Source organism: Odocoileus virginianus, chromosome 12 (genome assembly GCF_023699985.2).
Source record: "Odocoileus virginianus isolate 20LAN1187 ecotype Illinois chromosome 12, Ovbor_1.2, whole genome shotgun sequence".
Lineage (NCBI taxonomy): Eukaryota > Metazoa > Chordata > Mammalia > Artiodactyla > Cervidae > Odocoileus > Odocoileus virginianus.
This window is the reverse complement of record NC_069685.1, coordinates 68,234,628-68,258,894: the sequence shown is the minus strand read 5'-3', so window position 1 is coordinate 68,258,894 and position 24,267 is coordinate 68,234,628. Positions and strand designations below refer to the sequence as shown.

General features: G+C 60.8%; 1 protein-coding gene across 2 annotated transcripts; it reads right to left on the bottom strand.

Moving 5' to 3' along the window:
• Positions 1–22: 22 nt before the first annotated feature.
• PRODH (proline dehydrogenase 1) lies at positions 23–19,471 on the bottom strand. Of its 2 annotated transcripts, none has more exons than XM_020903498.2 (14): positions 19,188–19,471; positions 15,279–15,487; positions 9,401–9,435; positions 8,954–9,103; positions 7,620–7,684; positions 7,247–7,363; positions 6,798–6,877; positions 6,314–6,395; positions 5,854–5,946; positions 5,396–5,542; positions 4,765–4,940; positions 4,461–4,559; positions 1,073–1,161; positions 23–690 (listed from the first exon to the last, which is right to left on the bottom strand). In XM_020903498.2, exons 1-14 carry the CDS (start codon positions 19,458–19,460, stop codon positions 503–505), a joined length of 1,803 nt encoding a protein of 600 aa, XP_020759157.2. In that variant the 5' UTR covers positions 19,461–19,471; the 3' UTR covers positions 23–502. The 2 variants fall into 2 exon arrangements, with proteins under 2 accessions (XP_020759157.2, XP_070331910.1); XM_070475809.1 differs by having other exon boundaries at positions 7,247–7,357.
• Positions 19,472–24,267: the final 4,796 nt, after the last annotated feature.

Sequence of the window (24,267 nt, the reverse complement as noted above, 5' to 3'; positions counted from 1 at the left end):
ACGAAACCTGACCATCAGAGTGTGCTATCTATCGGCATTGCTCTGAGCCCAGCTCTGGGGCTGGGGTCGGGGGTGTCCAATGCCCTGCCTGGCCGGGTCTGCATGGCGTGCCTGAGGCTAGAGTGGCTGAGCCTGACCCTAAGGCCTCTCAGGGCATCAGAGCCACTCCCTCAGCCGCAAGCGAGGGCTCAATGCTGTAGAAAAGTGGTTTATTGACAGGCCAGCTTCCGCAGCCAGCCGCTGCCCAGTGTGGGGCTCAGGGCGCCAGGGTTGGACTCTGGGGAAGGTGGTTCTTAAGATCCAAGGTCATGGGGGTGGGCAGGTAGTTCCTGACGGCTCCCAGCTCCTCTGGCAGGTGTGGGCCTCAGCCCGCACCTGGCTGCCCATGAACAGAGCAGGGACCTGCAGGCTGTCCCAGCTCAAGGTGTAAAAGGTGATCAGGGTGAGGCTGGGGTTGGCTGGAGCCCTGGGACGTCGCCGCCTGGGTGTGGGTACAGGAGGCCTAGGCCGGCTGGTGGAAGAGGCCGCCAGTGCAGAGCCTCCGCTTGAGCTCCTGCCACAGCAGCTGCCGCTCCCGCTGAGCCCCCTTCATGACCCCGCTGTTCTCTAGGGCGCGGCGGGACAAGTAGGGCAGCACCTCCATCACGGGCCCGTAAGGGACGTACTTGTACACCAGGAAGCCTGCCTGGCCTGCACGCAGGGGAGGGATTGATGAGGCCCCGCCCCTGGGGAGACCCAGCCCCAGTCCCACCCCTGGGGACATCCAGCCCCGCACCCCGGCTCCACCCCCGGAGGCCCAGCTCCGCCCCTCGCGCTACAGCCCCGCACCCCGCTATACAGCTCCGCCCCCACACCCCAGCCCTGCACCCTGGAAACCCAGCCCCACCCCTGTACCCGGCCCGTCCCCAAAGAAGCCCAGCCCCACCCCCGGGAGACCCAGCTCTTCCCCTCCATGTTACAGCCCTGTTCCCAGGGAGACCCAGTCCCTGGGGAGACCCGACTCTGCTCCTCTGCACCCGGCCCCACCCCCAAGGAGGCCCAGCTCCAGCCCCACCCCAGGGAGGCCCCTCACCCAGCGGGAAGCTGATCTGGTCGCACATGCCCAGAAGCTGTCCAAAGTACACCTGGCGGTCGGCGGGGTGCAGGCCCAGCTCCTCCATCCTGTAAACGGGCAGAGTGTGGGCTGAGCCCCTCTCCCCTCACCCTGAGACCCCTACCTGCAGGGTAGGGTGAAGGGCATAGGCTCTGTCCTGCCTACTGCAGGCCTCTGCCCAGCTGCTCCTGCCGCAGGCCAAGGCCACCAAATGTCCCCTTCCCCAGCCAGCCTCCCCTCCTGCTGTGCTTGCCCCCAGCTGCCCAGAGAGGCAGACTCACCCAGCGGCCGGCCCTCGGTATGGCCCGGGAGGCCCTCAGCCCTCTCACCACACCCTCCTCAAATCCTCGGTACCAATACTGTGTTCCCAGCCCCGCAACCCTGCCACCAGCCCCTCGCCCTCCCCTCACCGGCTGCTCTGTGCACAGTGCAGTCACCAGCCACTGGTGGCTACAGAGTCTCTGGAGGATGGATGGTCTGAGTTGAGATGCACTGCACACATCAAACACACATGGGCCTCTGAAGACAGTGTGCAAACAGAATGCAGAGTATCTCACTGCTTTTCTGAAAACGTGTTTAAGTGGTGCTGTTTTGGGTATGTGGGGTTAACTGAAATGTATCAAATTCAACTTCTGTTTTTTAAGTTGACTGCAAAGCATTTGGGATTAATGCCTGTGGTTCACATTTCTCCTAGTGCCGCTCAGACACAGGTGGGGGCCCCAAGTTTGGTCCACACCCTCCCTACTCTCACTTCTGGTCATAGGATCTTAGAAAAATCCCGAGTTCAAAATACCTATGCGCTGGTGATGCCCACACTTTACCTTGGCTCCTGACCAGGCAGATCCGCAGCTACCACCCTCCCTCCACCTGGGTCCTCACACTCACCCAGGCTGGGCCTATCATGGGACCCCCATCCCATCCCTGGAGCCCACCACCCTTCTCGCCAGACCACCCAGCGCACCTCACCCTGGACGTCCACACAAGGGGCATCCCACAGACCCTTCTCTCCCTCCCCCAGGGCTGGGCTCCGAGGTCGGGCCCCAGTCTGGGAAGACGCACGTGGCATCCTGTGAGATCTGCCCCTCCCGACCCCCCGCTGCAGCCCCTTCTGTGTCAGCCCATGCCCGCTGTGTGACTGCAGCTGCCCCAGCACAGGAGAGGCTCTCCATCCACCCGGCAACACCTGAGCTGGGCCTGACTCCCTCTGGCCCACAGAACCATAGCAAACATCACACGGGCAAAGGCCTGCTATCTCCAGGGCTTCTGGAAGCCTGAGACCACCTATGGAGAAGCCTGAGCTAGCCTGCTGGACATCCAACCTGGGAGCCAGTGTCCTTCACTGCCCCAGCCACAGATGAAGCTGTTCAGGGCCAACAGGACCCCAGCTGACCACGGACGCAGGACAACCCCAGGCCAGGCCCGCCTACCCTGCTGGCTCACAAAACACTGTGCACAGGCCCCCGAGCTGTGGGTGGGCTCATGACTTGGCCAAACCTAACCCAGACTCTCTGATAGGGTCCCTAACATGTGGCACCAGAGGCCACAGCACTTCCCCGGGAAGACCAGCCCAAACTCTTCTGGGCCCAGGGCCTCTGGAGCAGGACGCAAGAACCCAGCCTGCCTGCAGGGCAGAGGCTCCCCCAGAACGGCCTGGCCAGGCTGCGGGGCCTGGGACGGCAGGGCACTCAGGTCAGGGAAGCCAAGTCTAGGATCACAGGACCGGGCCAAGATGGGAGGCCAGACCAGCTCCGGTGGAACGATCCTGAAGTTAGGAGAAAGGAGGCCTTCTGTGGACAGTTACACTTTCAGCAGTCTCACGGTCCTTGCCTAGTCAGGCTGAGAGGACCGGCCTGGGACCAAAAGCTGAAGTGCAAAAGGGCAGCCACAGGCAGCTGAGACTGCGATGAGACCTAAGGATGTGGGCGCCAGCAGGGCCTCTGTGAACGCCGTCAGGGGGGACCCTGGGCACAGAGGGACTAGCCTTGATCAAGTCTCCAGCACAAGATTGCGTTTCAAGCCTAAGCAAAAACCAGCTTTTAAAATTTGCGACTCAATCCTGTGTTTCTTCCAAAGTCAAGGAAGCCAGAACTCATCTCCTCTGAGCACAGAAGGGTGCCCCTGGCCACCTCACATCCAAGGACGGGGTGGGGTGTCCAAGGAGGCTCCAGGGAGGGAGAGAAGGCAGAACAGCCCACCCAGCCAGGACGCCAGTCGAACCGCCCCACACCAAGGAAACACCTGACCTCCCCCACAGGACTCCAGAGGCTGCCCTGGCCACCCCGTGGCCTCCACATTCCTGTTCCCAGAATGGCGGTTTCAAGGGCAGGCATCAGAAATCGTGGCTCTGAGCTGCAGATTCAGGCTACGGAAAAGCAGCCCTTGGCAGGAGAAGGCCAAGCAGGACATTGCTGAACCGCTCAGGGCAACCAGTCACCCCAGGCAGCACCGGCAAGTGCCCCGGGCACACCTCGGCACCTCCAGTACCCAGGCCTTGGCCAGGGGTGCCTGCTGTGGGAGAAGGGCCCGCCTTGCTCCTGGGGAAGGCGCGGGCCAGCCAGGCCACCATGCACCCAGCTTCCTGTGGGGGGCGGGGAGGAGCCAGAACCCCTGGTGGGGTCCAGGTTCGGTTGAGATATGAGATAAAAGAACATAGGACGAGGAATCTCCCATGGTTAGGACTTGGCACCTTTACTGCTGGGGGGACAGCTGTGATCCCTGTTAGGGAACTAAGGAGTTTCCCCAATGGCTCAGCGGGTAAAGAACCCACCTGCAACGCTGGAGACACAGGAGACTGGGGTTCAATCCCTGGGTTGGGAAGATCCCCTGGAAGAGGAAATGGCAACCCACTCTAGTATCCTTGCCTGGAGAATCCCATGGACAGAGGGGCCTGGCGGCCCACAGTCCATAGGGGTCGCAAAGAGTCGGACACAACTTAGCGACTGAGCACTGCACTGGGGAACTAAGATCCCACAAGTCACGAATCAATGCCAAAAATAAAAAGGAATGTATTTCACCTCATTCCTATCTGTGACTTACAAGGCTACCCCATGGGGACACAGACCACGTTAAATCCCAAGCGCAGTTTAAAGTGCTGCGGAGCTGTCTATAAATGAGGTGACACGTCTCAGGTCGCCAACATTTCACGCTGTGTGAATCACCTGATGACATTTATTTTTAATCAGAAACCTGAGGAAATCGGGTATTAATGCTAAAAGCCACAGGAACTGCAGGCAGCCTTTCTGCTACTGCAGCGAGACACCCAGCGAGGCCCAGGAGGTCCAGTGGCCACAGATGTCCCCCGAAATCCCCACCTGCCTCATGCTTCCAGCGCAGCCCAGGGCATGGGGGGGTGGTGGGCAGGACCCACCTGTGCAGAGTGAAGCGCACGGTGTCCTCATTGTGCGAGGCCACCATCACTGCGGCCCTGGTGTTGTGCTTCAGCTCCTCCAGGACATAGTCCAGGCACCTGGAGGGAGATGCATGAGCCAGGCCGCACAGCCCCCCAGGGGCAGAGGCCACAGGCCAACCCGGGGTTCCAAGACCACGGGGAGAAGCAACTGTCCCACTCAGCTGGGGTCGTGCGTCCAAGATCACGGAGGCTGGCCCCCCGAGACGCCCGGCAAGCCCCTCACATCCGGAGCCCTGCCCCCTGGGAGCCAGGCGCCACCCACCTGTGGTACACGATGCTGGTGGCCTCGTACGTGGGGTTGATGGGGTCCTCGTAGCCCACCTCCAGCGCACGGGCACGCTCCTGAGCCATGTACGCACCACGCACCAGCTTCGCCCCGAAACACCAGCCCTCCCGGCGAGCCAGCTCCACGTCCAGGGTGACATTGTCGTAGGCATCCTGTGGGCCGCGCCAGAGGTCAAGGACAACTGGGGTGAGACTCCCTCCGGCCTGTGTCCCCCAGCGGAGCCTCCCTGGGGCCTGGTGCCCCCAGCGTGTAGCCAGCAGCTGTGGTCACTTGGCGGGGGCTCTGCAAGCCGTCAGCACCTGCCGGGACCCCACCCACCCACTTGCCCTGTCCCCGAAGCCCCGACGCTGACCCCTGGCGCCTCCAAACACCCATCTGGGCCCCGAGCGGCCACCCAGGGTTTGCACTCAGGGTCCCTGGAGCACATGCACAAGTCTGGGCGGGGGCCCAGAGCCTGCATCAGACGCTTGGAGAGAACCAGGATGCAAAGGGCCAGAGAAGACAGCCACTCAAAACCTGGGGGTTGAGGCACTTTAAATGGACTCAGAAAGCTGCTCCATCAGTGTTCCTGCAGCCCCTCATCCCCCAGCATGGGGCGGGAGCACACCCTGAGGTAGCACTGGAACGTGTTGAAGATGAGCGGCCTCTCCACGTTGAATCTGCGCTGCATCTCCAGCGTCAGGCGGCTGATGGCTGGCTGGAAGTAGGTCTGCTCCGCATCCACCATCAGCCGCACACCCGCCTGGCTGGCTTTCTGAAGGACACAGGGGAGGAGGTCTGTGTGGGCGCAGGTGAACAAGCACCCCCCCAACCCTACCGCGTCCCGGGCGCCCCCCCAACCCAGCACGTCTGGGGCACTCTCCTGATCCCAGCACGTCCTGGGTACCCCCCCAACCCCAGCACATCTGGGGAGCCCCCAACCCAACCCCAGTGCATCCAGGGCACCCCCTGACCCCAGCACATCCAGGGCACCCCCCGACCCCAGCGCATCCAGGACACCCCCATCCCAACCCCAGCACATCCCGGGGCACCCCCCCCCATCCCAGCACATCCCGGGCGCCCCACCTTGGCCAGCACGTCCATCCTTTGCAGCATGCGTGTCATCTGCCGCTCCTCCTCCTCTGTGAACCGTGACAGCAGGGGCTCCAGCCGTCCCGTCTGGGGGGCAGGGCCATCTGGTCAAGGTGTACTCCATGCCTGGGCCCCTAGGCCAGCACGGCCCACTCCCACGGGCACCCTGTGCCCTGTGCCCCAACATCCCAGGCCTGGTATCCCGGCCCCACTCCCCACCCTGCTGTGTCCACACGTGAAGGCCACTGGCCCGCCCAGGGTCCCCTGGCCACCAGGACTGCGCTGCCCCTGGGAAGCTGGCTCCTGTGCAGGCCCAGCCTGCATCCAAGGAGACTGACCCCACACGAGGTGACACCCGTGCCTCCCCGAGGAAGCCCCAGCTCTGTGTGTGGGGCCCCCCACAACAACCCTGTGGGAACCGTGAGGCGGGCACTGGCTGGCCGGGGCACGTCACCTGCATGTTGGGGACCACCAGGTGCCTGGAGAGCTCGGTCCTGCTGTCGATGAGGCTGCACCAGTCCAGCAGGTCCAGCGTGCTGCAGGAAGAGGCATGCCTGCGCCTGCCACAGGCCCAGGCCCCACACCAGCCCCCTCCCTGCAGGAGCGCCCCCAGACCAACCCCCACAGGGCCTGCCTTGAAATACAGATACAAATGCAAATAGTACATCCTCTGGTTATGAAACGGAAGTGAGACACAAGACCCTTCAGAGGATCTCAGCTGCCCTCACCCTCCACCCGCCTGCCCAGCAGGCCCGGGACAGTGGGGTGTAACACCCCCACTCGAGAACCCAGACAATTCCCTGGGAAGCTCTGGGGTTTAGGGTTCCCACGACCTAGCGGAGAGTTAGCAAGATCGGGAGAGGCCGTTGAGGCTCAGCCAGAACCCCGCCTAGATGCAGGTGGCCACCCCCAGGGGACTTCAGCAGGGCTCCGCCTACCCAGACACGCCCAGTGTCTCCCCAGTGAACCAGTCCTCAATCTCCGCCCGGGACGCGATGCCCATCTTGACCACACTTTCCTGCAGAAGCGGGGAGCATCAGTCCCTCCCCGCCCTGCTCCCGGCCCTGCTCACAAGCACCTCCTGCCCTGCCTGCTGGCCTGTGGTGCCAAGCTGACCTCCTCACACCAGCACGAGACCCGGCTACCTTCTGCCTCGGGCCTCTGCTCCACATACAGCCTCTCCCTGATGCCCACCACCCCCCAAGGCTCCCCACATGCCTGCCCCACCCCTGTGGGGCCCCCCTCCCACCCAGCACCCGCCTGCCCTGAGTCCCTCCCCGCTGGCACACAGGCCCTGGAGAAGTGGCAGGGCTCACACACAGCTGGGCCTCCTGGGCAGGGTTCCTCGCGGCCCACCTGCCCACAGCCACCAGGGAGGGGTGCCCACCTGCAGCGCGGCCACCTCCAGCTTCGTGTCCACGGCGGCCAGCCCGGCCTTGCCCTGCTCAGCAGCCACGTGGTGGAAGAAGCGTCTCCACTTAGTCAGCACGTCCGAGAACTGCAGCTGCAGACGCCAGCCCTGAGCTTCCACCCAGGTGCCCGTGAGCCCCTCCCGGGACCCCTGCAGCCCAAGCCCCCAACCCCACCTGTGCGCCAGGCTCCCAGCCCGAGCGCCCTGAGTCCGCCTGGGTGCGCCCAGAGCCCAGGCACCGGCACGTGAGTGAAGGCACCATCACTTAATGCTCACAGTGCCCCGCGTTTGTACCAACCCTCTGCGGGGGGGGGGGGGGGGGGGGGGGGGGTGCTGTTCTGACACTCACCAGAAACTGCGGTCTCCCCAACGCCGTGAGCTTAATGGCTGAGAAGCCGTCCTCGCTGGCTCTGCCTGTGAGAAGCCACAGGGAGAGCCATCAGGCCTTGAGGGCTGGGGGGACCCTGAGCCCAGAATCTGCGCCGCACCAGTTAGGACACGTCTCAGCAACACGCAGGAGGCTGCAGGCGGCGGGCGGGGGCCACACCTTCTGTGGGTTACCCATGACATCCGGCCCTGAGACCCCCAGAAAGTGCTAATGATCTCACTCAAATGATCCACCCAGTGAGACGGTCGGTGGTACCAGCACACCCGTCCTCCCAGGAGGACACCTGTCCGCCCTCACACCCAGGCCCTTGGAATCAGCTCTGGTGGCTGCCTGGCAATTTCAGGTTGCAGGAGCGGCAGCGGGAGGGGAGGGCCCTTTGAGGATCCAGACACCTGGGCCGGGTGACCAGCCAGGGCAGAAGGACACCAGCCCCGCGTGGCCTGTGAACGCCCTGCGCACGGCTGCCCCTGACGCCACCACAGGCAGGCAGGCCACTCAGCGAGCTTGGAGCTGGCCACGTGCGGTCAGGAAGGCGGGGGGCCAGGGAGTAAGGGAGACCTGCCCACGCTCGCCCGCCCGGTTCCTCTCCGGTGGCCTCAGCACCCAGGGCTGCCCTGAGGGCGCAGAGAGCACAGACTTGCCCGCAGAGCACCAGCGGGAGGCAGACAGCACTCCACCGCCTCTGTCCGTCTCATCTGGCTGCTGGAAGCCCACGATCACACCTCTGTTCATCCGTCCCCAGGCCAGAACCAAGGAGACACCCTGAGCCCTGGACACCAGGCAGCCACTGTCTGTGCAACCAATCAGGCGCCCGATGCTGACCCCGGCAGGCTGCCTCTGGGTGGTCCTCACTCCTGTCCCTAAAGTGTTCACAAAGTGTCAGGGCCCTAACAGGAGAGCTGCTGGGGACCCACTGGATTTCTGAGACTAAAGCACACTGAGGCCTGTGTGTCTTCCGGCTAAGCTCGCCTTGTGAGCAGGTGGTCCTGCCCCGGGGCCACACGGGGCAGCATCTCCATCCGGGAGGGCGCAACTGCAGCCCCTGGGACGGTGCTGCCCTCGGCAAAGCCAAGTGCCATGTGACGAGATCCAAGCCCCCCCGACCGGTCCGCATCTGCATGGACCAGGGGCCAGCCAGGCTCCTCAGGAAGCAAGGGGCTGGACTAGGTGTGTGACCCCAGGCCGCCTCCCGACCTCTGCCACCTAGATGCGGACCAAAGCTTGGGTGAGCACTCCAGCCCCCGCCTCGAGCTCGCCCCCCAGCATCCCTGGAGCAGGGGCCAGGCAGGCCTCACCTGAGGCCTCGATGCAGCGCAGGAAGGTCTCCATGTGGCTGTCACACTTGGCCTCACTGGCGTAGAAGTAGGTGCGGGCACTGGTGACCCCGTCCCTGCGGTCCCCGAAGGCCCGGTGTGCCTGGAACTGCTTCTCCCTCTTACTGATACCTGGGGGCAGGGGCGCCAGCCTGAGTACCCTCCCACCGCCGCCCTACACATGACCCCTGCCGCCGAAGCTGCACACGCTCTGCCTCCAAAGTGGCCCATGCCTGCTCCCTGACTCAGCCTGGGTCACACCCATGCCAGGAAGGCAGAGCCCAGACCCCCAGGAGGGCCAGGAGGGCGTGTCACCCATCCAGGTACCTGGGGACACGGGCTGGAGCTGCAGCAGCAGCCCTGGGCCCCAAGCCAAGGGGTGTGTGTGGGGGGGAGAGAGCTCACTCCTGACTGGCTCCCCTAACTCACCGTGGCCGTCACGCTCCAAGGCTGAGGAACAGGACCTGCAGGTGGAAGGGGATGGGGAGGGTCAGGCCTCCACTGAGGAGGGCAGGCGGGGGGACGCTGACGAGGGGGGCAGCTCACCTGCCAGGCGGGAGCGCCCTGCCCCACCCACCCCACCCTCCAAGGTCACCTCCTCTGAGCCTGGCAGACATGGCTATGCCAACAAGCCCCGCACCCCACAGTCTCCCCCCCAACCCCGGGGAGCCCCTCCCTACAGCGGATGAGGGGCAAGCAAAGCAACACACAACCCGAGGCCTGGGTAGGTCCTTCCCGAGAGGAAAAGGCGGGGCCCCGACCAGAGAGAGGGTGGCCACCAGCTTCCAAGCAAGGCCACAGAGCCCTTCCCTCACGGCTCTCACCCACCCATGCAACGCAGGGTTACTTTCAAACCCGCAACCTGGAGGCGTGTTTCCAGCGCACACCCTCCCTTGGCCGCCCCGGCCATCACACCTGAACAACCAGGTCCTCCCGAGGGCAGGACCCTAGGCCACCCTGGAGGAGGCACCGCAGCTGTGGCCCAGCAGGGTGGAGGGACGCCACGGCCCCCATCCACACCGAAGCTGTGGGGGCTCAGGCCTGCTCCATCAGCGCCCAGTCCAGAGTCCACCTCTCAGGCGACTGCCCGCCACAGAGGGGACACCATCGTTCAGAGGCCCCCAGGGCCGGGGCCGGTGACAGTCCCAGGTCCCAGTCCCGACAGTCCCAGTCTGCCCTCCAAGCCCCAGCCAGGCTCCAAAACCACGGGGAGCAACCAGCCACACAGCTGCATGTGGGGCCAGGGCCCAGCCTGAGCAGACAGCACTGGGGGGACAGGGCTGTGATTCTCAAGCAGGCATGTGAGGGGGTGGGGCCTCCGGGAGACAAAAGGGGCAGCTGACAGGCTGGGGGGAGGGGGTGTCATCTCAGCATGGGGAGAAGGGGGAGCACACTCTGTGCATGCACACACATGCACACACACATGCACACACATGCAGCCATGTGTGCATACACATGCACACACACGTGCAGACACACATGTGCACACAAACATGCATGTACACATACACGTGCAGAAACACATGCAGGCATGTGTGCACACAGACAGGCAGGCACACGTGCAGACACATGCACATACATGTGCAAACAGCCGTGCACATGTATGTGAACACATATGCAGACACGTGTGCCCACATGTGCGGGCACACGTGCAGACATGCACACATGGGTGTGCAGGCACACACATACATGCACAGCCCAAGATGTGGATGTTAGGTAGTTAGAAGGGGACACTCAATACACCTGTGAGCCCCTGGGAGATCTCAGATGCCTATTCAAAACTATAAATGAGTGCCATTCTAATGAACAACCCCAAAATCTGGTCTCTGGGGATAAGATTTCTCAGGATAACTCTAAAGAGCCAACACAGCTTGGCAGGGATAATACTCCAAAACAGACAGGAGATAGATCTTCTGATCCCTACTCAAGGAGGGACTTGAGCCATCCTGGTGAGGTAAATTTGAAATTGGCTAATGCCCCTACTAGTCCTTGCTATGCCATATTGATGCTGCTTATGATTGTTCCATGTACTGTCAATTGTCTAACCTGTCTTGTCTCTGCCCAGGTCAAGCTGCAACATGCAGTGCCAGTTCAACAAAGATATAAAACTACAGCCGACCATGGAAAATAGCACTCACTCTTAGATGGACACCACTATAAGGACTCTGAGGCTTGAGACTAGCAAGAGGGGGAGGCCCAATACCCCTTGCCGTCCCAGTTCATAGCCAGAAAGACCTCAACGCCCCTATTCCCAAAGAATTGGGCCTCCCATCTCTTGAGGGGGTAATGTTAGGTAGTTAGAAGAGGGGAAAGGAGTCCAGAATGGCAGTGGCTAAAAGACCTGGAAGGGGAAAGCCCACAAAAATAGAACAAAGGAAGGTCCGAGGACTGGAGTGAGAACCTCAGGCAAAACAATCAGCACTCCTGGCTGGCCCAGTTTACATAGGACAGGCCCAGGGAGAGAAAAACATATAAAAAGAGGAGCCAAAGCTAGCTCGCTTTCTCTCTCTCTCTGTCTCTGTCTCTGTCTCTCTCTCTCTCTCTCTCTCTCTGTCTGTCTGTCTCTCTCTCTCTCTCTCTGTCTCTCTCTCTGTCTCTGTCTCTCTCTCTCTCTCTCTCTCTGTCTCTCTCTCTCTCTCTCTCTCTGTCTCTCTCTCTCTCTCTCTCTCTCTCTCTCTCTCTCTCTCTCTCTCTCTCTCTCTCTCTCTCTCTGTCTCTGTCTCTCTCTCTGTGTCTCTCTCTCTCTCTCTCTCTCCCCCCCGCCCCCCGCACGCTGGGGCACTCTTCTCTTCGAGTCTTTGGATCAACGTGCCCTCATGCCTTGAAGATGGATTTTCCTGTTATCTTCTAAATAAAATAGAGTAAATCAGTAACACTGATTTGTCTAAGAGCTATAACACAGTCCGTTCGAGACCTAAATATAACACGGTCTGTCCCAAACCTGAGAGCTGTGACATGCCAAGGAGACTTTAATGTCCGTCACTCCAAATCTTTGTTGTGACGAGACAAAAACCAAGGAGCATACACTCGCCTGACATCAAGAAGGGAACACAGTGTACCAGGAAGGGGCAGGCACAGGACAGAATGGCAGGAAAGACAGAAAGTCCCGGACCGCGCCCTCAACCATCTCTAAGCTCAGCTCTACATCAGGAGATTTGCTGGCTGGATGCCTTATAGGAAAAAATTAAAAGTGGGGGGGGGGTCCCCAGGTGGCACAGTGGTAAAGAACCCACCTGCCAGTGCAGAACACTGCGGAGACACAGGTTCAGTCCCTGGGTGGAGAAGATCCCCTGGAGAAGGAAATGGCAACCCACTCCAGTATTCTTGCCTGGAGGATCTCATAGACCTGTGTGGTGGGCTGCAGTCCTCGGGGTTGCAAAGAGTCAGTCACGACTGCACGACTGAGAATGCACACACATAAGAGGTGAGGAGAGACCACGCTGGCTACCCCCACACTGAAGGAGGAAACAAAACAGGCTCTATCTTGAAAGCAGGACTCCATCTTGGGCCGGACTGTGGACTTGGAGCTATATGCCCAGTATCTTTGGAAACAACATACCACTGGAAAACCAGGCCCCCGGAAGGAAGAGCCCCAGGGCTCTCCACGCCTAAAAGAATACCCTAATTATCTGTGTAACCGAATAGTATTGTCACGCGAGTGTATGTTCCTCGATGTCTCGTCACAACAAAAATTTGGAGTGACGGACATTAAAGCCCCTTGGCGGGTCACAGCTCTCGGAGGACAGACCGTGTTATAGCTCTTAAATAAATCAGTGTTACCGCTCAGTGTTACAGCTCTGTTTATTTAGATATTAGCAGGAAAATCCATCTTTGAGGCATGAGGGCACGTTGATCCAAAGACGCGAAGAGAAGATCGCCCCACCGCGCGGGGGAGAGAGGGAGCAAAAAAAGAGAAGAGGGCTTTGGCTCCTCTTTTTGTATGTTTCTGTCCCTGGGCCCGTCTTATGTAAATTGGGCCGACCAGGAGTGTTGTTGGTTTTACCTGAGGTTCTCACTCCGGTCCTCAGAACTTCCTTTGTTCTATTTTCCCGGGCTTTCCCTTCCAGGTCTTTTAGCCACCGCCATATTGGACTGTTTTTCCCTATTCTAACTACCTAACAGTATCATACATTCTATTATGCTTATTGGGGTATGACCACAGGCCTATTGATAATTGTCCACTGTTAACTACCTAGGCTTAAGACATATGAATCACGGGGTAACTTTAACTGTATCTTTCTTTTTCCTTTTTCAGACTAGGTTCAGGGAACCTTATACACTCAGGGTATATGAGGTTTTCACAAACATGGGTCGGGGTCCTTGGCTAAGAGGAGACTCCGCCTTGGGCCCGCCAGTGTAATAAACTGCACTCCACTATCTGCACTGTCCTTCTGAGTGAGCTTGTTTCCCAGAATGCGTGGCTACACCACCACCAGCTCTGCCCTGATTAAAGGCGGGAGGCAGGAGAGAAGCATGGAAGAGCCTGGCGGCCCCAGGCCCTAATTCCAGGCAGAAACCAAGACCCCGCACACAATCCCAGCCACGACCTTCACCCTGGGGACCCAGGCCAGGCCTGGCACAGCCAGGACAGACATGTCTGCCATCCACAATGTCCCAGCCACTGTCACAGCCCATCATCGGGAAGAAACCTCGCCCTCGCCCTCTCCCCGGCCCTGTGGTGCTCAGCCTGCTGGGGGGTGCCCTGGGGGGCTCCTCTCCTGGACCGAGGACCCTGGCCTCTGCCTTCTAACAAGTGTTCTGGGAACCACTGTCCTACCCTGCCTGGATGGCCGCTCTGCCTCCCACTTCCCACCCTGGGAAGCCCCCCAGGCCCCTCCTCCCAGCGGCAGGGGCATCAGCATCATTCCCGGGGCAGGGTTTAGGGGCCTGTAACCGCTCCGTTCCCCCCGCAAGAGCTAGATGGCTGGATGTTGGATCAGCACCCATGAGCCCAGTTCTGCACCCTCAGCCTGGCCCCACCGAGCACACCAGGTGGCCTGGCAGCTGCAGACAGGCTGCCACGTGAGGACAGGGAGGGACCGCAGTTCACAGCCCAGAGGCCAGCCAGCAGGGCTCCGGCAGGACCAGCCGCCCAGGGTCACGGGCTCCATGCCCTCGTCATAGCGAGCTGGCCAGCTTCCCAGCAATCCCCTGCAGGGTGAATTGCCTGGGAAAGGAGGCTTTTCATACCAGAGAAAGAACTTCCATTGTGAAACCACCAGCCCCCACCCAGACCCAGTGGGACACGGCCCATTAGTTATTCAAAAGGTAGCCCCGGGCAGCCACCAGCCACCAGCCCCCAGGAACAGGGGGTGCAGAACTGGAGAACCCCGCCTTCCCGACAGCAAATTGAGAGACAGGGGCTTGGTTCCCCAAGCCAATCCAGCAGCGGCTCCGCTGGGACATTCCGTTCCCAGGGCTGGAGTCTCCTATGACCCGTCACCTCCCCACCCCTGGTCAGAGAAAACACCAAACCTGAGATGGGGCAGGCAACTCAGGGAGCCAGTTCCCCAGTCTCACTGGCTCAGGCACAGCTGCTATCAGGACTCAGCATGGCCTGGCCTGGAGGGGAGCAGAAACCAGCCCAACAACAGGCAGGTGTTCTGCAAAGCAAGGGTTGGATCTGCCTGGGCCTCCAATGGGGGGGCCATCCTGTGGCCCAGGAGGGGGGGTGGGGGGTGCCCACCTGTCCCCACACCCCCTGCCTAGAGAACAGACCCCTGCAGCCAGTCAGTGACCTCAGCAGGAGCCACTGGGCTGGCCCGCCACATGAAGCCGGCACATTCCATTTTCCTCGGATGCCCCCGGGCAGGCTCCACACCTACCAGGACAAGCCCAGCTGCTAATCAGGAAACAGTCTAAGGGGCCAGGCAGAGGGACCACCCTGGGGGTCAGAATGCTCAGAAGAGATGCTTCACCAGGAGGCCAGAGGACCACCAATGCCAGTGTGGTCGTCTGTGCCACAGCCACTCGACTTTGCCGCCACCCCCCATAGGGTGACAGCAACCTGAACTTCATATAATTTTCACGTGTCACAAGGTATTACCCTTGCTTTGCTTCAACCATTTAAAACTGCAGCCATGATCCTTAGCCTGCAGACTGTCCAAAACCAGGAGGATCAGACTGCGGGCCAGGGTTGGCCAGCCCCAGCCTCGGGCACACAAGGCCTTGGTGAAGGCTCAGGCCGTCTTCCTCACGGGACAAAGGCCCAACCCCAGGCAGGCCCAGGAGGGCTGCAGAGGTGGGGCAGCCAGAGCTCCCCTGGTGGTCCCAACCCGTCCCGCCACGGGCGTCGCGTGGCCCTTACTCCATCTCCGTGCGCTCAGCCTCCTCGGGCGTCAGGTCCTCCTCCACACCGTAGTCCAGGATGGAGCCCACGCCGAAGGCCCTGTTGTGCTGGATCAGGGGCCGGATGGACTCCTGGTCCTCGCCAGCCACAAACTGCCCATAGAAGGTCATCTTCATCAGCGTGTTGAACAACCTTTGCCCCAGAAGTCTCCTGGCGAGATGCAGCAACTGGAAGGCAGGGGGTGCGGCTGTCTGGGTCCACCTGGGCTCCCGGCCCCCAGCAGGACTCCCTGCCTCCTTCCCAATCACGCAAAGCCCTGACAAGCTCCCCAGGGCCACACACGGCTCATGTCCCTGGTTTTACAGCCACACCACTCAGAATGGCTTGCTTCCCGCTCACAGGAGCCGGCCATCCCCCACTCCTCGTTGGAGTTGGCCGGTCCCCGGCACCGCCCTGATCCCTCCCCTGCCCTGCAGGCTCACAGGTGACCCTGGAGGCATGTGGCGGCCACCTGACCACCACTGGGTAGATAGAGTGACTGGCAGGCCTCTCTGGGAAGAGCAGCAGTGAGTTCACAGCGTTGTCTGAATCCACGCCTCGGCTGGGGATGACGGGGACTGGTGTGACTTTTTCGGAGGCAAGCACCCAGAGTTTTCAATGTTTTGCTCACTACTTATTCCAAGTCCCTAAAACACTGCCTGGCAAGAGGCCGGCCCCACAGTGGGTGCTGAACAGATGAACACACAGAATTCCGAGTAAGCACGAGTTCTGCTGGAGGCAGCATGGGGCAGAAGTGAGCTGGGTAACCGCCCCCAAAGGTCCAGGAGACATCCGCCCGGGGGGGCCAGTGGGGGATCAGCACAGTCATGCGGCCACCGCAGACCAGCAGCCCAGGGGTGCGGGCCCCAGGGGAAGACAGCCACCCCAACCACTCAGCTTTCTCCTCTAGCCACCCGCACCACACCCCAAATTCCTGCCATCTTCATTCAAATGGGCTGAGCAGGTGCCTTCTGCCCAGCGCAGTTCTAGGCTGAGTGAAACAGAGGGGCACCCCTCCTAGCTGCGGGCAGACCCAGAAGGTGGGAGGGGCAAGGTCCTTCACAGGATTCAGAATGGTGGCGAGGGGGTGCTAGACAGGGAAAGAGGGGGGCTCTGCCAGGCAAGGAGGCGATGAGGCAGGAAGGAATCAGGACAGGGGCCAGGGGTGACCGCTGGAAGACACACCCACCCCCTGTCCAGGAATCGCTGTGCCACCTCCAGCTCCAAGACTGGGACAGTCTATGGCTTCTCAACCCCAGTGAACAGCAGAGCCCCACTGTCCTGTGGGGATCAGGCCTCCGGGATCATCTCCAGTCCAAGCAAAAGCCTGGGTGAGCCATGCGCCTTCTCCCCAAACCAGTGTCAGACGGTGCCCACCACCCCAAGGCTGACGCAGCCGCCCTGAGCCTGGCGCCCCGACACTCAGGGGGCCACACGGCACCCCAAGGGCAAAGGTTTCTAGGCCACCACCTCTGCCCGGTGGCAGCCTCTGCCCAGTGTCTGAGTTTATTGTGTCTCATTGTTTTTATAAGGAAGACCGGAAATGGAAAGTGAAAGCACCCAGCTGGGAGCGGGCAGCCTTCTCCCACCTCCGGAGAGCCCCGGCCAGAGGTCAGGGAGTCTGTGGGCCTGGGCAGCCTCATGGAAGGGTAAGTCAGGCCTCAGACAAATCCCAGTTCAACCCAGAGGCAGATGAGGCAGAATCAGGGACCTGAGAGCCAGCACTCAGCTGTGGGAAACCCCTGACATCATACATGCCGACTCTGAGGACTGTCAGAAACACGGAGTGGACATGGGCCGACTGTCTGCTGTTGGGCTAGCAAGCTCTCCCACCCAGGGACATGTGGTAAATAACCTAGGCTGTGCAGGCCACACAGTCCGTCCTAGCCACCCAGCTATTGTGGAAGAGCCCCAGCCAACACTCACTGAAGAAGCAGGAGCAGGGTTGATGCTGAGGTGTGGTCCAGGGACCTACCGGTCCTCTTGTGCCTCTGTGTTGTCAGGGGCAACAACACTAAAGGCCCCACCAGGTCCCACCCTGGCACAGGAGAGGCCAGCGATGGAGGCACTGGGGCAGGGCTGGCAGTTTGAAGCCCAGAGCAAAGCAGCCTATAAGCTCGTCCTGTGCCCAGTGAGCCCTGTAGGCTCATCCTGCTGCCCAGTGTGCCCTGGGGTGGCTCCGCCAGAGACCAGGTAGCCCCACCTCTTCCCCAAGCAGCAGCATCCTTCGTGAATTTAGAAACATGCACCAGGAACGCAGATGCTGTAAAAGACTCAGAGATGCCTACAGGTGAGGACAAGTAAGGCCAGTTCTCTCACCTCCCTGCCCACACCCCTTCCCCCAGGCTCTCCCCCGCTGGCCCATATCCAAGCATAGAGGCTTTCATCACAGAACACATGGATGTTCTAAACCATCCTCAAAAAGGCCTCCCTGTGGGCAAGTGCAGGCCCCCACTGGGTCCAGAGCCAATGCCACAGCTCAAACTGGGCTCCTGCAAGCTGATACTCCCTGGGGCAGGAGCTGCACAGACCTGCGCCGGCTGTGCAGGAGGAATTTCTGCTGCAGGCCAGACTGCGAGAAGGCCCAGGTCTGGGAAGCAGCCCACAGGCCCACAGTCTAGTCTCTGCCCCGTTTCCTCCAGCACCAGGCACCAAGGTCACCGTCACCAGCAGGACCACCAGCAAGGACGATGGTGGGACAGACCCCTCGGGGGGGGGGGGGGCAGAGCAGCATGCACCATGATTGGGCTCTGTAAACATGTCCCCAGGGCACCGGCAAGAGCGCCAGGGGAGAAGCCACCTTGCTCTCCAGGCACCCACAGCATGGTCCAGGGGCACCGGCCCCGGCAGACGCCCAAAGGACAGCAGAGCTGGCCCGTCCCTCCTGTTGTCCCCGCAGTGCCCGAGGACTCCAGCTGTGCGGGCTTCTCTGTGATTTTGAACCTAGCCCTTCCAGAGCCACCCAGCTCTAACTCTGCCTTCATCACCCACCCGTTGTGACCTCACTTTCACCTCTGCCCAAGGTGTGGCTAGGTGCTCCTCCTGGGTCCAATCTCCCTAGTCTCTCCCTGGAGCCAAGGTGCCCTCCACACAGCCTCACTGAGACATCAACACCACCTGCATGCAGAGCCTTCAAGACCCTCAGCGTCAACTGGACCCTTGCTTTTAAACTGTTCCCAGGGTCACCCTGGCCAACAGCCGCTAAGACACTTCTGCTTTTTAATTTCCCAAATTCCTCACACTTTTCAAAGTCATTGTGCTCAAGTTTCGAAAGTCGGATATTTGAGCAGCTTCCCATTCTCTCTCAACACTGTCTGTTCACGGTGGCCATGCGTGGGGACCCCAGCTTCCAAGAACTCTGGGGTTCCAGGCTATGAGCCACACACGGCCAGGCTCCCTTTTCAGCAAAGCAGATGACATTTGATTTTAATCTCAAGTGAACACTGTGTATTACTGCAAGCACTATACAGCTTAAACTTTAGACTGGTTTTTGTTTTTAGTTGCTATGGTGAAGAATTTGTCTGCAATACCTGACACCTGGGTTGGATCCCTGAGTTGGGAAGATCCCCTAGAGTAGAAAATGGCAGCCCACTCCAGTATTCTTGCCTGGGAAATTCCATGGACAGAGGAACTTGGCGGGCTACAGTCCATGGGGTCACAAAGAATCAGACACGACTGAACGACTGAACAACCACCCAAACTGACATGTATTAAAATTCACTGCCCGAAAACCACGTGCAGGAAACACCTCCCTTCCTAACTTCCCGGCCACGGGCGATGCTCCAGAGTACCTGCTCTCCACCTGAAACCTTGTAACGGCTCCCAGACGGGCGAAAGTCCGCGGGGCCCGGCCGCACCCCTGCCCCGCGTCCCCGCGGCCCCGCACACCTGCTCGTGGCGCGCCAGCAGCGCCGGCGAGGCGCAGAGGCGCAGAACCAGCAGGCTGCGCACCAGCTCCCAGCTGCGCCGGCTCCGGTACGCCTCCTGCGTGTTGCCGAAGTCCACGGCGGGCACCGGCGGCCGCGCGGTTTCGGCCGGCCCGCGCCGGGGCTCGGCTCCCGGGCCCGCGGCGGGCTGCTCTCGGGCCGCTGGCGCGGTAGACAGCGGGGCGCGGCGACAGAGGGCAGAGAGCTGCACCCTCAGCGCTCGCCTGAGACCCATGGCTGCTGTCCGCCCACGCCGGGATTGCTTAAATAGGCACCCGGCCCCGCCCCGCCAGGCCCCGCCTCTACAGGCCCCGCCCCCGCCAGGCCCCTTCCCGAGCTCCGCGCCACGCCCCTCCCCGAGGCTGCGGCCCCGCCAAGCTCCGCGCCCGGCCCCGCCCCGCGCTCCGCACCACGCCCCTCCCCGAGGCTCCTCTCCCGCGCCCTGCCCCTTGGCAGGCCCTGACCACCTAGCCACTCCACGTGCACCGGAGCCTCGCCTTCTCAGCCGGAGGCTGCGCCGCAGAGAAGACCCCGCCCGCCTGCTTGGCTGACCACCCTGGCTTCTCCTGCACACATGCACACGTGCACACGTGCACACCTGGGCTTTGAAACACCGGGTCTGCGGAGAATCCGGGAAGGCGAGGATGATGCTGCTACTCCTCCAGTGTAAAGGCGCTTTGGGAAACACTCCCACCGACCGGTCCTCTCTCCGGCCTAAGGCAGGAGCGTTGAAGGAGTCTTGCCAACTCCGTTCTCTCCCGCCTTCCTGGTCCCACCGCCCACCCAAGGGGCAGGCGTGGACCACCAGGCTCCCCTTGGACGCCCTGACCTGTCCAGCACTTGGGGACTGCGTGACTGTGCAGCGGTCCTGTGCATCGCAGAATCTTAAGCAGCACCATTCCAGGCTTCTCCGTGCCAGACACCAGCAGCACCCCTCCCCCAGACCTTGCTAACGTCCCCTGGGGACCCCACCATCATGCCCACATTGATGGAGGCTTCTCGACTTTGTCACTGGCCTCTTCCCCACTTCCCCTGTTGGAGCTGAGGACAAAAAGGGAGAGACACGGGGGATGGGCGAGTCAAGGCGCAAGGGGCAGGGACTTGAGGGTCCTTCCATCAGCTCAGAAACTTAGCTCCCCTGGGGCTCCCCTGGGGGTCCAGGAGTGGAGACTCCACACTCCCAGAGCAGGGGGCCCAAGTCTGATCCCTAGTCAGGGAGCTGGATCCCTCATGCTGCCTCTGAGACCCAGTGCAACCAAACAAAGCAATATTTTTTTAAAAAAAGAAACTAAGCCCCCCAAGAGTAGCCCAGCAACAGACTGCCCCATTTTCCTTTCACGGATAAGCTTCCCTCCTCCCCAGAACCTTTCAGGGACTCCCTACTGCTATCCAGACAAGGCTGCTGGCTCAGCTGGGGTCATCGGCCCCCAGAGGCCAGGGGCCCCTACTCCCACCTTGCCTCTCACCATGCTGGTCGGTCTGCCAGGCCCTCCTCTGAGCTCCGCGTCATGTGAGGGCTGCCCGCTGCCCTCAGCCACCTGTGCCCGCCGCCCGCCCCTGCACCCAGCCCCCTCCCTCTGTCGCCCTCCTCCTCAGGGCCCGTTAGCAGGCACACACATCCCCAGCTGGGCACTGGCTGGACCCCAGCTCCCCCCTCTTGCCCCTGACACTCAGGTACCTGTGTGCCCCCCGCAGCTGCCTCTTGATGTGTCTTTATTGAAGGAAAGAGCATGTCTGACGTGGGAAGTCTGACGCCTGGCTCCAGGCTGGTGACAGGGTTGGGGACTCGTCCTCTGGGCCCCGCCCTGAGCCCTGGGTTGCCCTGGAGTGCGTCCAGCCCTCACCTGGCACCCTGGCTCCGGCTTTCCATGTAGACACTCCGCTGGTGCCAGTCTCTCCTCGGCTGGATGCACCCAGCTGGTCCGGGCTGTATCCCCCCAGTAACACCTGCACCCAGTTACCAGCAAAGGACCAGACTCCCAGCCCTCTGCGTCTGGCCAGGACGAAGTACAGCTTGTGTTAGGGGCCAGGGTGGGGGTTTCATTGGCATCCTGGGGTCCCACAGCTCACCACGCTGAGAGTGGAGAAGACTGATCACACACACATTTGGGCAAAGTGACGGCACGTGTGAAATGCCAGGTCCGCTCACAGGCTGACCTTCCTGTGCCCCCGTCCTCCAACAGCTCCACCCTTGCTCTGACTCAGGAAATAGAGGGTAGAGGCCAGGGCAAAACACAGCTGACAAAGGAGAAGTCCAGGCAAATCACAGACCAGGCGGCACAGACGTGTGGCCATCAGTGCTGGGCCTGGCACCATGCCCTGGCCACCTGGGGCCAGTCCTCCGGGGCCTGCTTTCTGCACGGGGGCCGCGCTGGATTCGCCGTCCGATGTCACCTCTGGGTTCCCACCTTCCAGCTCTGGTTCCCATCACCCAGCTTAGCTGAGGCGGATCTGAAAGGGTCAGACCCCTGGCATCTCAGCGGTGCGGCCATACGGTCAGCCCCAGGGAAGTGCCCATTGGAAAGGCCGAGGGCTCCAGGAAGGAGCAGCTGGGTGATGACTCCAGTGGGCGGCCAGCCCAGCAGCTCAGGACACTCGCCCACCCATCTCTGCCACACATGTGCCCGGCTCTTCCCAGAGCGCATGTCCTCTGGGAGTCTCCTGCTCCCCTGTTGTCTCCTACCGATACCTGGGGATGGCTCTGTTTCCACTTCTTCGGTGAGCAGGACATTGACACTCTGTCAAAGTTACTATTTTGCCAGCTGCTTCTTACCCATGTTTCCTGAAATATTGGTCTGCCCAAATCACAGCTCCCTGTCAGAACTCACTCTGACTATGACAGTTTGCTGCTTTGCTCTGCACCCATTTCTACTGATATATTGTCTCTGTCTGCACACAGAGGAATTCATTCACATCTGCTTAATTTGGGGTTTGTCTTCCTCTTATCAGCCTGTACCAAACAGTGCCAGTATTTGCTCCCCCAGAATGTAAATTCTATCCTGGGTACATCATCCCCTTATCCACTCCCTGCTGGCACTCCTAGATTCTGCCCGAGCTCTCTTTCACTCTGGGATTTGTCATTTTTCTCAGCTACTAAAATGCGACTGCATCCCCTGATGTTAAGACTGTCTGCTCCATCCCAGAACACACTGCTGTGTTACATGGGTGTTGCTCCTCACCCCATGGCCATTCTGTCTGGTGACTTTCAATCACTTGTGCATGCGTGCTCCATCACTCACTCAGTCCATGTCCAACTCGCAGCCCACCTCAGTCCATGGGATTCTCCAGGCAGCAGTACTGGAGTGGGTTGCCATTTTCACTTCCAGGGGACCTTCCTGACCCAAGGATCAAACCCATGTCTCCTGCATTGGCAGATAGAGTTCCTTACCACTGAGCCAGCAGAGATGCCCTTCAATATATGTGAGGAAAGGCATTCAGGTTCCCCAACCCTGATTCTTTCTCTGTAAAAACTGTCTTCTACATACTGGCAAGCATGGCAATCACAACCTTCCACCCAGGGAGCTATGACTGCTGACTGGGTTTATGCAGGAGAAACTGAGACTCAGCAGGGAGGAACAACCTGCCTAGGGACCACTGCAGAATTGGAAGGAAGGGTCACTGCACCAGACTAGGGGTCTGCAGGCCAGGGAGGCAGGCATATAGGGCGCCTGCCCTGGCTCGGGCCTTGAAGGGGACCTGCAGCCCCTGGTATCAGCAGGGAGGGCGTGAGAACGGAGTCAGGCTACTAAGCCTATGCATCCGAGGTTGGCGAAGGGCCTGCCCAGGGAGGGCAGTAGGCTCAGGTACAGACGCCTCTAACAGGACAGGGTGGGCGTGTCGTGTGAAGAAAGACCAGAATGACATGGCAGGGAAACAGCAGCCAGTGGTGACCCAGGTGGCCATGGCTCTGGGCCAGAGAGGGTCTGGGACCTCTTCTGCCAGGAAATGAGAGTAATAGTACCTCCACCCCGCCCCCGCTGTTGGGGTCACTGTTAAGATTCAGTGGGTTCTGAGGGCATTTAGCACAAGCCCCGGACCCACTGGACAACCCAGAGCTCTGCTCTCCTAGCTGCAGATGGCCCCTGGGAGGGCTGGTGTCCCACAGGCTAGGGGGACCCAGGGGATCCCAGGGCTTGGTGATGAGCAGGTGGCAGGCAGGGTTCCTGTGTGCAAGGGGATACCCTGCCCCCATCCGTCCCGGGGCCGTGGACCTAGAAGTGCCCCTCACCCAGAGCTTCCTGCGTGCTGGTCATTCCCCGGGGGTGACGGCTGGGCACCAGGGCCTGGACCTTGTGGGCGGCCAGCAGGTCCTGGGCCGAGTCTCAGAGGCAAGGCCGTCTAGCATAGCTATGATTTCGGTCCCCTCCACTGCAGCCCTCCCTGGATGCCCCCCACACCCCGTGAGTCTGAGCAGGATGTGAGAGATGCCACCTGGTCCCCTGGGGTCAACCAGAAGCCAGGACTCTTGGTGACACTGGGCCGGCAACACCCTTTGTGTCCAGTCCAGTGATGGTGACTCCCAGCCCCATCCGACTCCTCCAGGGGGCCCGCCTGGCCTCTCCAGGGATGGGGGTGCTGCCGGTGACAGCCACGCTGGTGGTCTCTGCGAGTACCTGGGCCCAGTGGGGTCTCCCAGGAGGGGTGCAGCGGGACAGACACAGCCTTGCTCCTTTACATGCCTTCCAGCTTGGAGCTTTTTATCCCAACAAGCAGGGTGAGTTCTGTGATTAAAAAGCTATTTTGAGGGACTTCCCTGGTGCCCACAGAGGCCATGGAAAGGGGTGAAAGTGGGGCAAGAACAGGTGAATCAAGGAAGCCAGGGCTGGGTGACTCTTGTCTTTTATGGTAATGTCTTCGTATCAATTACCCTTTTTTACAAAGAGTCACCATCATTTTTTGCACAAGTAAACATGTCATCAAATAACTGTGTAGCTTATACTGCGATGCGTAATAATCAGGGCGGGTCAGAGATGGACACGTGGGCCCCTGGCCAGCCCCTCACCAGCTCCCTGCACCCCAGGCTCACTGGGGCTCTGTGGAGG

Excerpts from the sequence above, each read along its gene's own strand:
- PRODH (XM_020903498.2), bottom strand. The coding sequence starts at position 19,460 with ATGGGTCTCAGGCGAGCGCTGAGGGTGCAGCTCTCTGCCCTCTGTCGC. Across the intron at positions 9,104-9,400 it reads CTTGGAGCGTGACGGCCACG|GTATCAGTAAGAGGGAGAAG; the intron begins GTGAGTTAGGGG and ends CCCTGCCCCCAG. Across the intron at positions 691-1,072 it reads CCAGATCAGCTTCCCGCTGG|GCCAGGCAGGCTTCCTGGTG; the intron begins GTGAGGGGCCTC and ends CCCTGCGTGCAG.